At 41.1% G+C, this 12,670-nt stretch overlaps 1 protein-coding gene across 1 annotated transcript; it reads left to right on the forward strand.

The window, feature by feature from the left end:
- Positions 1–3,197: 3,197 nt before the first annotated feature.
- On the forward strand, positions 3,198–9,761 carry MCTS1 (MCTS1 re-initiation and release factor). Its single transcript, XM_074915404.1, has 6 exons — positions 3,198–3,376; positions 4,154–4,306; positions 5,021–5,118; positions 6,192–6,325; positions 7,359–7,426; positions 9,537–9,761. The coding sequence occupies exons 1-6, from the start codon at positions 3,366–3,368 to the stop codon at positions 9,616–9,618; spliced, it is 546 nt and encodes a 181-aa protein (XP_074771505.1). The 5' UTR covers positions 3,198–3,365; the 3' UTR covers positions 9,619–9,761.
- Positions 9,762–12,670: the final 2,909 nt, after the last annotated feature.

The following is a 12,670-nucleotide window of genomic DNA, read 5'->3' on the forward strand; positions in this document are numbered from 1 at the left end:
GTTTGGAAGCAAAAATAGAAACCGTGGCCCTTTAGTGGCTCTTTTTTGATGCTGCTGTATCTATTACCAAAGGAAACGTCAGCTCTCCAAAGACCGTTGTTATGATTCTATTACTGTTGAGAAATAGCTGCGGAAAAAGTAACAAAACAAGCAATGGGTTTTGTTCCAGAAGAGATTCTCCAAGGACTTCAGCTGAGAGCTTACACCTGCCTTCCTGACAGCGGAGTTCCTTGGGGGAAGGCTGTTGGCAGTTGTGTGTTTGATAGAAAAAGATACACTAACTTGTCTTGACAGAAACTGTGGTTCATATAGACATGAATGTAATTTTACTGAGGTTTTTCTGGAGCATGCTTTCTGTCTAACTGGCAGACAGCTCCTGAGGCCTGAAATGTAATGTTAGTGATGTGTAGAAAAGTACTTTTTCCAGATTAAAGAAACCCAAAGCTCCAGTCTGGTTTTGACTAGAACAGGCTGGATAGTTCCAAAGCACTAATGAGTTACATTCCAAGTCAGATGGAACAGAAATAAACATGTTTGCTAAGTGAATAAAACTTACATGATTACGCTGCCAAGTTTTCCTCTGTTCCTGGCAACTGTAGTGCTCACTTAAGCCAAATTAGGTGAGAGGTGTAGAGATGTAAGAGATTGTAAATTTCTACAGATTCTTGGTTTATGAAGACAATTGGATTGATAAAAGAGGAGACATGAGTTAAGTGTCCCTTTTCCTGGGGAAGCAGGAGGGTTATCCTGTCCATGCAGTCACTCAGGTGCGGAAGGATCAGTAACTGTGTCCCATCAGTTAGAATACGCAGCTCCTGACCAGTCATGGTCTGGGATACAAGGGAGAGCCGGTGAAGGCAAGATAAAGTGCTGGGGACCCAGGAGGAAGCCAGGTGCAATGGATTTTGCCCTTTGCCCACTGCAACATATGGGGGGAAAGATTCTAAATCCTTTCTGTTTAGTGTATGATCCTGAGGAGTGGTTTGTGTCAGGGCTGGAGGGTTGCAAAGCCGTTTGCTGGATGCGCTTCTTGCTTTGTCAGTCTTACCCAGGTACCATACTTTTAAAATGCTGTTGCTTAAAAGTGACACTGCAACAAGAGCAAATGTCTGCAGCTTTTTGGTGACGAGGCTGAACAGTAATAATGAGAGCTGTATTACAAAATTCCAGTCTAGGTGCTTGGGACTTTCTTCAAAAATCCTTTGTACAAGCAAATTTAGATTGGGTAAGCAGTCAGCTGGCCTTGAAGTCTTTGCAGCTACACCACAAAAAGCATGTGGAAGAGAAGGTGGAGATGCTGAGACCACACTCAAGGTTAGCTGAGCCCTGAGGGGAAACAGCGGTCCAGGTGCTTTAAGGTAGCAGAAGAATGGAGATAAGAGCTTCCTGTTGGCAAAAGCCATTTTAGAAAATTTGGAACTAATCTTGCTATTTTAGGCTAGCATGAAACCAGGAATTCAGATGGTTTTAGTGAGACATGTCATATTTATTGGGGGTCATGAAGGGTAGAAGTTTACCTTACGTTTCTAACATCCGAGGTGGGACTATGATGACTTTTTCAGTACAGATTTTTAAAATGTGAGCACACCTGAAAGGATTATTTACTTGGCAAAGTATTATTTAATAGAAGTTATTCTGAGGAGCGCAAAAAAAATGTATGGAATAGTTTGTTGGCGTGACAAACTCCTGTTCTCACTTTCTAATCTGGGTATGAGCGATGTCACTGTGTTTCAGTTAAAACTGAATTCTTGATTATAGCTTAGTACTTTTAGTGATGCCACAAAGTAGGTGGAGGTGGTGTTCATAAGTTAAATGCCTGAATATTTATATAATGCCATAGTTCATTCCTATCCTTTTTAGGTTATTTGTGTGTTCCTGACTCTGTATTTCACTATCTGAATAAATGATACCATGTATAAAGGCTTGATTTTACTTTGTGTGACTGATGTTAACTCTTAAGTATTAGGTTTTAATTAGTTGTTACAGTATCAAAGGTGATTATTTTGTATAGAAAAAAAGAACTTGGTAGTTAGCACAAGTGATGACCTGGTCTTTTATGTTCTCTGCTGTCTCCCCTTCATGCCAGTGGTAACATTTCCATTACTCTAAAAACAAGTAGGGCAGTCGCCTCTATGTATGTTTACATAGCTGCTACCTGCCTAAAGAACAAAACTGTGCATGTCTGCTCTTCAAAGAGTTAAAAAGCAGTATGGTAAGTTCCTTCTATCTGTGTTTTTCTATTAATACAATTCCTGCAGCCATCACCAAACAAAACCTAGTTTGATTCTATGTAGCACTGTGTAGTGTAACTTCACCAGAACCCATCTCTCTGTCTGGTGGTTGGGATCTTCACTGCAAGCCAGGTTTCTTCTGCTCCTTCTCCACCTGGAAGGATGTGGCACCCGCACCCCTGACCGATTCCCTGGCCGGCTCCCGTATCTGCTGTTTGACAAGAAACACTTTTTTTTTTTTTTTTTTTTTTTCTCTCAGAACGCTATTGACAGGGTCTTGTATCCTGTTCTAAAACTGGGAGGAGGATCACTTTTGTCTTGCTAACTTGAAGGTGGCTACATTTTTTCCCGCTAAACATATTTTGTGTTTAAATGGCGTTAGCAGTTATTAGCATTTTGATTTTCTTTTAAAGGATTTATTTTAACGAGAAGTGGTAAAACACCTGGGAAAACTGCAAGTCTGCAGTAACAAGCACCTAGTCCTCTGTGCAAGCCTAACGAAGCCTCTCTTGTGCAACGGGCGGCGGTTCGGCGGAAGAGCAGCCCCGGGCGTTAGAAGGTGGGAACGGCTCCCCCGCGCCTCGTCTGTGGGTGCGCTCTGACAAACGGGGTTTTGCGTGGGGCTTGGAAAGCGACAGGCAGAAAATCCTTCGTCAGCCCGCATCCTTGAAGCTGCCGTGCTAACTTTAAGAAATGCCTTCAGGTTTGACGTTGGAGTTTGTCCTTCCTGGCAGTTCTGTAGCTCAGAACGACGTCACGCTGTTGGGAGGCAGGCGCACGGGAACGGCGATACGGGCCCAAACCAGCGGGGTTTCGAGGGGAGCGATAAGAAGGACAGACGTGCACAGGGCGAGAGGCGGCCGGGACAACCCCGCTGAGCCGCCGGCACGGCCCGGCCCGGGGCCGCCGGGCGCCGCCCGTACGCATGCGCCGAGGCTACGCGCGTTCCGTTGTTATGGAGCGGCGCGACAGGCCGTAAAGTGCGTGGCGCTTCCGGCTGGCGCCGAGGGGAGGGCCGGGAGCCTCGTGTGAGGGAGCGCGGAGGCTGTGGGTGCCCGCGCCGCCGCCCGCCGGCCCCACGCCCGGCCCCAGGCACCCGCCCGCCTCGTCCGCCCGGCGCCCACCACCCCCAGGATGTTCAAGAAGTGAGTGTGACTGGGCCCCGCCGCCCTCGTGAGGCCGGGGCTGGGGGGCGGTGGGAGAGCTGCGGGGAGGGGGGTCAGGGTGGGCCCGGCGCCCCCTCTGCCCCGGCGCTCGGCCCTGCGCTCGCGGGACCGAGGCGGCCGGGCCCTGCTCGGCGGCTGGGGCAGCGCGGGAGCGGGCGGCCTCGTTCCTCACCAGCCTCTGCGGCCGCATCGGCCTCCTCGGGGCGCAGGGTGCGCCCTCAGCCCGCGGGGCAGTGCCGCCCTGCAGCCGTCAGCTTTGCCTTCGGGCGCGCTGGCCTGGGCTGCTTGGGCACTCGCTTGTTAAAAGACCTAGAAAGCAAGCTGAGTCATTAATTTCTCTGAACTTCGGGGTAGTACAAAGCGCAGTTTATATGCCTGTGGTAAAGGTGAAGGACTCCTGTAAATACATCTGAATAGGGCTGTAGGTGTTAGTGTTACCAGCAAAGTCTGTTCTGCAAGTTGAATCATTCAGTAAAGCTGTGTGCCAAGGTGTATCGCTGAGACTAAAAACATGATTCATGGATGTACATAAAGTTTAAGACAGCCTACTAGTGGGGACCCCTCTGCTGTTCCCCAGTCTAAGTGTTCCCAGGGGGACAGATTTAAGCCTCCTGAAATCCTAGATTTGAAAGTCGGGCAGATGCAGTACTACTGAAGTTTTACAGCAAATTCATAAACATTTCTGAAAAATGCTGCTGAGATACGGCATCTTTTGGGCAGCAAATTGTGCACTTTTGAAATACACTCTTTTGGCAGATTTGATGAAAAGGAGAATGTATCAAACTGCATCCAGCTGAAGACTTCAGTTATTAAAGGTATTAAGAATCAGCTGATAGACCAGTTTCCTGTTATTGAACCATGGCTAAACCAAATCATGCCAAAGAAAGACCCTGTCAAAATAGTAAGATGGTAAGTTTCTTTTCTCTTAAACTTTCTTCCAAGATGCTATGATTGCTTCCTTTATATGTTTATTTTGTATAGTAGATGAACCTACTGTTTTTGAAAAGCATCTATCATTTCTTAATAGATAATAATCCATGTTATGGCCAAACCAGAAAGTTTGCATGTGCTCATCACACTCTTGAAGGCCTGCTAGCAGGATGTTTCAGGAAAGCAAAAATGCTGCCTAGTAGTAAATGTGCAACATTTGGGGACTCTTCAGGGACCAGCCTGTTGTTGAAGGGAAGCATTCAGCTTTATGGATATGGAAGCTCAAACGTGTTCACATAGCTGCTAGTAGCATTGTTTTACTATTTTTGGGCTTCCATATATTATCTGGATTATTTTCCTTTTTTAAAAATAGTAGTATATTTTTGTTGATTTCTCCTCCTTGTTCACTCTTTTTATTGCATTTAAAAAAACTCCAAAGACATGCACTTTGTGAACAACCAGATGTTTGTCTGTATTTTTTTTTCTTATTTTTAAAGGGAAAGGACCTGTGTAGGAGGCCAGTGTTGAAGAACAAGCTATAAAAAAAATAGTATTTTTAGTTTTAAATTTTCCTGTTAAGTGCCTGACTTAATTCTCAAATGCCAAGATGGACCAGATTCTGAAGTGAAATATTTAATTTGAACTGTAAAAGAGTTAAGTAGCTCTTGGAATAATTTGTTTTTAATCTTGCAGTCATGAACATATAGAAATCCTCACTGTGAATGGGGAGCTGCTGTTCTTCAGACAAAGAGAAGGGATTTTCTACCCGACACTAAGGTTGCTTCACAAATGTAAGTTTCCTGAGGATGGTAGTGGTGAGGAGAGAGGGGTGAACATGTGATTCCACAGGACTTCTCTAGAAGTGAATTAAAAATAATTTACTACTTTTGTGCATATATATATATATATATATATTCCAGGATAGATCTTAAACATATAGCATGCCTTCTCAACTGTAATTTATTGCTTTGCTATATCAGGTGCCTATATGGGTTGCTTTCCCTGTAATTAATGTAATGCTATATGTTAAGAAACGTGAACTTTGTTTTCTAAGAATCAAGTTGTGCAAATCTGCAAAAAAAAATCTTGAGAGAGTTTTCCCTTAGAGATCTACATTTCTTGTTATTAGCCCCATCTTTACTCTTTCAGGTCTTCCTTTAAAGCCTTCTTGCTTCCTTCCGAATACTTGTAGGTTCTTACTAGAAAAATATTCTTTAATCATGAGTTTAATGATGTAATGTATACTTATCTCCTATAAGAATTTATGTTGCATGCTTTTTACTTTTTCCACTTCATTATTTTTCTTGCTGTTCTCACTGTTCTACTTGATTGTGTTACTCTGGTTTGGATGAGTGCAGGTGTCCCTAAAACTGTTACTCCGTCAAATCTCAGTTTGAAATACTTCAGGAAGGTGCATGCACTTGAAGGCTGGCTTGGAAAGCTGGCAGTTTTCGTGAATATTGTCTATGTTTGCTTTTTTTTTTTTGTCCTGTTACCATTAAACTGTTTCTTCTTCATGTAAGAGGTTATACATGAAATTTGAGGGATTAAAAACCTCTTAGTATGTGGGCTCTTGTGTGATTGTTTTCGCTGGAGGAACTTGTTAAAACTGTTACTTTGTGTATGAGTGTGCAGGTGGCATAGTTTTGGGTTGCCCTTTGGTTCTCAGATAAAAGATGTGGTCTGGGAGAACAGTACTTGTGTCCTTCCCGGACAGTACAGCCAGCGGGAGCTCTGGTAATTGTTTCTCAAACTTCCTAACCTCGCAGTGCACTGTAGACCTAATTGCCCCATCTAAACTGACTTGATAATGAGTTATTCATGTTGTCATATTAATTGTGATGCTGTATCTTTCCCCTCCTAGACCCATTTATTCTACCACATCAGCAGGTTGATAAAGGCGCCATTAAATTTGTACTAAGTGGAGCTAATATAATGTGCCCTGGCCTGACGTCTCCTGGAGCAAAACTTTTCCCTGCTGCCGTTGATACTGTTGTTGTATCCTTCTTTAACTATGAACTACTGCTTGCTGTGAGATGAGTTAAATTTCTGTTCTGGTGTTCTCAGCTGATCGTATTCTGAATTACTTTGCATTTTAATGGTATTTGATGGAATAACTAGTAATCTGAAAAGAACTGCAGTGGTGCAGATGTTAATTGGCAAGGCTAAAATTGTTCTTAACTTTTTTTACTTACTGTGATGTTCCAAACTCAATAAGTATTTCTGCTGTGCTGTTGGGTGGGATGCTGTTCTGTTAATCTAACCAATAAGTGGAGCTCCTTTGTGATTTTATGCAGAACTGTAAAAATAGTTGAGGTACGGTGTAATTTGTCCCCTGCCTCCTTCATCAATCTTGTATCTCCTTCAGCTATAGAAGAACTTGCTCCTGTTCCTAGGGAATTTGGAAAGATGTAGTCAGGACTTGCTCTATGTGTCTGATGAAATTAGCATATGTAAAATGAGGAAAGTATGCTAATGCACTCATTGTTATATTACTGAGAAAGGAAGCCTGAGCAAATACAGCATTAATAATACTAAGCTGTGCTGCTTTTGTTGTTAGTTAGATGCTATAGGAAAAGATCAGCAGTTAGCAGCACATGTTGCTAAGCTTTGAAAAGGACATGTCTGACTTCAGTACTTCTGGTTTTTTAGATTTGTGTCTCAATTCTTCTGTACCTTGAAATCTAAAATGGCCCCACAAACATGCAGTTTTATTCCAGAAAGGGTGAGATTATCTTCTCTCAGTGTTAGGCACAAAGGAAGAAATGGAGTGTAGCGGTGGGAGATCTTTTTCTGTAATTGCTGTTTGAAGTTCATAAATACGTGCTTTGTGCTTTGTTCTACAGTTGCGATTCAGTTGTTAAATGCAGTGCATTGTTTCGCTTATCTGTAAGAGCTAGAGCTTCAGAATTACTAAAGGGGTAAAAGTTCAACGTGGGAGTTTGAAACTTGGAAAGTCCTTTTCTCATACTGCTTTTACTTTTCTGAAATAGTTTTACAAAAATCTGTTTTCCTTAGCAGTAATTTGTAGGCAATAATGGCAGAGGGAAAACAACATGCATTATGTGTGGGAGTAATGAAGATGTCAGCTGAGGACATGTAAGTGTCTTAAAATTTGAAATATAACTTGTCCCATGTCATTATTCCTATGTTAGTTTGGAATATAAGCACCACTGTCAAGGTTCCTGCCTCACTGTTGCAGCGTATGTTGTTCAACTACAGAATTTTTTTAAGTTTTCATTTTGTTGATTAATATTCAGGGAAAGAAGAAGAGCCAGGGAATATCCCTACTTATTTGTTCACCAGATGGAATTAAAATAGTCCTTTTCATGTGAATATGGATTTTAAGATGCACAACATTAGTGCTACTGCTGAATGTCAGTATTTCTTGCTCTCAGATTGTACTTTCTCAAAGATCTTGCTGAACAAAGATATATTTGTATAGAGTACTTGCTACCTGGGCTGGGCAAGAGATGTAATTTGGATCTGAGGGGACTGAAGATGTTGAAGTGATTTTTGTTTGCAAGGACAGCAGAGACTAAAGTCCTGCTGGTGCTTGGTTGTCCGGCTGGGCTTTCCTCTGTGGCCTGCTCTCTACCTTGTACCCGCATGCAGCATTCCTGCTTGATGTGCTTACTAGCTTTGCTGAGCTTCTCGTGAAATGTAGAGGTCTGTTCGGGGGTTAAACATCAACTGAAAACTGTTTGACAAGGGCAAGAGACAGAAAGTAGAAATGGATGTCAGTTGTTCTTGGCATTCTGATAGTGCTAAATAATAAGTGGCTAAACCACTTTGTCATTTTAAGTTCTGTAACGTCTTGCAGTAGGATGTAAGATGCCCCAGCAGCTTTGGGCTGAGTTGGTTCTAGCCCTGTCTAACACTTCTGTGTGTGAAGAAGCTGATTTTGAAAGCAAGTCACTCTTGTGGGGATAATTCTCAGCAGGATCATCTCTGCTGGGTCTTGAATTGTAATGGAAGCCCAAGGGAGAGAGTTGGGAGTGTGTTACAGAGGATGGGAATAGAAAGGGACTGCAGCAACCTGGATTTGGACCTACTGTAGCTGTCAAGGTGTTATATTCCTCAGGATTCTTTGTAGTGCCTTCAGAAGACCAGGAGTAGGTGGAAAGAATAGCTCCCTCTGTCCCAGTCCTACATCTGCAGTGATCTGCTGTGATCACTGCAAACCAAGATTAGCTGTATTCCTAATCTGAATTTCAAATTCATCAGCCTTGCAGCTGAATATCCTGTTCCTGTGAGAAGCAACATGAACTGGGGAGGAAAACAAAATGATACTGGTCTACCGCAGCCTGTGTTTTTATGTGATACTGTTTAAACTAGAAAATTGTGAAACAGTATGATTTGAGTCTCTTGGTGTGATTATGATATATGATGTGTTAATGCGATTAACATCGCAGTATTTTCCTTCCTGATTACTTCTGGACAAGTTGTAGAAGTAATTACTTCTGGACAAGTTGTAGAAGTAATGGAATACTTTGTGTAAATACAGTAAACTAGATTCTCGGGGGGAATAAAACTTGTTCTCAGTCCTAGAATGATGAGATTTGTCTTGTTTATTGTAGATTTTTTTCATGGAATAATGTGCTGGAAAAAGGTGAACACATATCCAGTGCAGACACACAAAATTTTAAAATATTACATGACTCAAAAGATATAGAAGGATAGTATGTCTGTAACATGCTTCAGGTCTTTAGCAGATTAAATTTAGCCTTTATAATTAAGTGGGTAGATGTCCTGCAACAAACAGTGAAGCATCTCACCTTCAGTTGCTTGTGTCAGTGGCACCTTGGAACCAGAACTTGACAAATTCCACATTCCAGCCATGTTACACCACCTCCTGTGCTGGGAGGGCAGGAATCACTTAAAATTGCTGCTCTACTTTGATAGAGAAATGCTAAAATTAAGAAAAGTAGAAGTGTTGTCTGAAGAACTGCTTCCCACACAGAAGTAGTTTAAAATATTGTGGAAGGTTGTTGACAAAACGTGGAAGGCAAATATTGTCCTCTTATTCAGCAGTGTGGGTACATGTAATAACAAATATTGTTTCTTGTCCACCTGCTGTTGAAGATTATGACTTCCTGGATGATAGCTTCTCCCCTTCCAGTTGACGAACATTACATTTTCTACTTTAAATATGTGCTGCTCTAATATTTAACCTAGCTAATAAGTCTGTACCTTTTTCCTTCTACAGTGAGAAGGTCAACAAAGGGATTGGTATCGAAAATATCCACTATTTAAATGACGGCCTTTGGCATATGAAGACATACAAGTGAAACAAAAGGAACTGTGTTACCCCAAAGGAACGCACTTAGATTAAATGTGGACTGCTTTGTAATTCCTTGTTTTTAATGTGACTGAATGTACAAATTATTTTGTTCTGTGGCTATGCTAAATAAATCAAGTGAATGCGAAAGTACTGTTAGGCTACAATAGTTTTCTAGATTTCTTTTTATTACAGTTCTCTTGTTTTGTCTTAAACCCAAATCTTCAGTGACTGAAGATATCTGATGGAAAGATCCTGCATGGGCTGTGAGTAGACTATTTCAATCAAAGGAGGAAAAAGCCAAGAAATGTTTACATTTTTATGCTCTCCTAAAAGAGTAACACCAGGTATATATGAAATATAATTAATATGGTTTATAAAACCTCTGAAACATTTCAGATTTTTTTCTTCTGATTAACATCTTGTTAGTCTACCTGTTTCTTGAATGTGGAGAAATCAGTTTTTTTTGACATTTATTTTTTAACTTAATTTATTAACAGCATTAACTTCAGTATTTTACTTAAGGATTTTTCTCTTTTTAATATGCATTTATCTGTATAGGATTTATGAACTTTGACTGGTATGTGGACTAGAAATTCTTTTATGCTAGTTCATATCTAAAGAATATATATAATGTTCAACTTTCTACCTGCCAACATGGTTTGATATCGCTCTCCTTGTAGCGGTGTTTATAGTAATGGTGGGCATACTTCAGATGGAGTGTGTGCCAACTTGGTGCCTGATGCTCTTCTCCCCGTTTGCCGCCTTATTTTAGGAGCAGAAACAAAATCACTGTTTAGCAAAGGCATGATAGCAAAACGTGGTTATCAGTGTAGTCAGAAGCAACTTCTTCGGGTGGAACTTCAAAAGAGATCTCAGCTTGTGCACATTGCCACGTGTATGTACAGCTACAGAATGGGTTAAAGAGTACTGTGTATTTGTCTGGATAATCCGACTGTTCAGCGGCTGCACACCCAAAGCTATGCCTATGGAGAACAGCCTGTGCCATGGAATCATTTAATAAACTAAGGAAACTTTAAGGTCTACCACTCATAACTCTGTCTCTGGAAGCATTTATTAGTATCTCAAGTCTCTATTCAAACTCTTGTGTTTTATGATGGCAGAATGTAATTTTGCGTGCAGGTGCCTTGTCTTGGTGCTGTTCTGCATGTTTAGTTTCCCCACCCTGGGACTGTTAAGATAGTGGCAGAGGTGTTCTCCATCTGATTCTCAGGTCAAATTAAGACATGGGAGATGGAATGTGCCACCTAATATGTGCTACTTGTAAATAGTTTTACAGAAGAAATTTAAAATATAATGCTTTTGAAAATGACAGGGTAAATCTGAAACTTAACATAGGAAGACAAAAACTAAGGTGATCATTACAGCAGTGTTGCAGAAAAAAGTGGTCAAACTTCAGTTCTTCATTTCAGAATGCTAATGGACATTTTTGTGCATCTTAAAGACTGCTAGAAATGTACTAATTTCTTGTTAGTGCTATGAGAAATCAGTTTGTGCTTCAGTGGTTCTTTTTTGCATAAAATGAGCTAGTCTTGAGTTCTCTGGCTTTTCCCCCTTCCATCTTGCCTCCTTTATGTTACAGTACCTCTCAGATCTGATGAGACTTAACTTGGGTTTGAATTATTAACCCCCATTCTTTTTCCTTGACTTGCCCTATGACTGCTGTTGTTGCTGTGGGGTCAGAACTTTTTTAAATACTGGAAACACCACTGAAATAAAAATTTTACTTTGTCTGGCTCTGTCAGAGTATTCCCAACTGTGGATCTAACCTTTTAAAAATGATTCTTTAAGAAGATACAAGTTAAATCATGCTTAATTTATATACCAATTTAGCAAATATATTAAAAAGTTATATTTATAGTATAAAAATGTTAAAAAGTTTTATCTAGGTTCTGGCAGCAATCACATATTTGTCTTGCTATGTTAGCTGAGCTCTGACTGGCACGGAGGAAGAGAGTGTGCAACAGGTGAGAATAGGTTCACCTGAAACACTTGAGCTGTGGTAGCTTGCTTGGGGGTCTGAGCAGTTGTCTTACCATTCTTGTCAAAAACAAAGGACCTGATGTTTAAAACCGGAATGATGTGGATATTATCAGCTCTGAAGCAGCTGTTTCACTTCTCCACCTGTCCCATTGCAGCTCAGGATAGGATGAGATATTACAAATGGTCTGTTACAGAAGGGTGAGGTAACATACTAGCTTCTCAGGTCTTTTATGTAGTTACTTTTATAGTAGCAACAGAGCCTGTGAGAGTCCTAGGTGTAGCAAATAAGATGTACCTTGGCCTTAAATCTTGAAAGGTCCAAGTCAGGTCAGTGAGTTCCAAGTGGCGTCATTACTGAAGTGCTGTTTACTCCTACTTGTGACAGGAAGGGTGTGTAACTTGCATAAAACGTATTTCAGGTGCACTCAGTTGTAAGGAAAAAAACCACCCACAAACCAAAAAACAAAACCGAATACACCCACCAAAAAACACCCCCAAACCTAACACAACAGGACCACCCCCCAAACCCAGTATTGGGGAGTTCTGCATATTGCTTTGTTGTGCACATAACTAGCTTTAAATAATATCCAAAGAAAGGTTGGGAGCGCAAGCATGTGTTGCTCTTTCTGCTGCTAACAATAGCTATAAATACATCTACACTGCACTTGTGTTGACAGTTAACTGACTTCTTCCTTGTAAACACTATTAGCACCACTAACAGGAGTGAAAGTAACACTGAACCTTTATCGTAATATGCTTATATATATGAAAGTGGAACTTTAAATGAGCAATTACTCTTGTGTTAACAGCCTACCTGACCATGTTAATAGTTATTCAAATATTGTTATCTCTTGTCTGCTTAAAAACAGCCGTGCAAAGGTCTCTTAGTTATTCTGTTGCAACTTCCTAACAGATCTTAGCCGCTTGCTTCCTACTCATTCGTTACTGGGTTAGGAGGCTGTACATCAAGTGGTAAGTGCTGCCAAACCAGCATGGTTCAAGCTGTTGTGTAGTTTAGTGTAAAGGAAATAGCTTAAAGTTAAGTCTTTGAAATGGAA

Source organism: Athene noctua, chromosome 11 (genome assembly GCF_965140245.1).
Source record: "Athene noctua chromosome 11, bAthNoc1.hap1.1, whole genome shotgun sequence".
Classification (NCBI taxonomy): domain Eukaryota; kingdom Metazoa; phylum Chordata; class Aves; order Strigiformes; family Strigidae; genus Athene; species Athene noctua.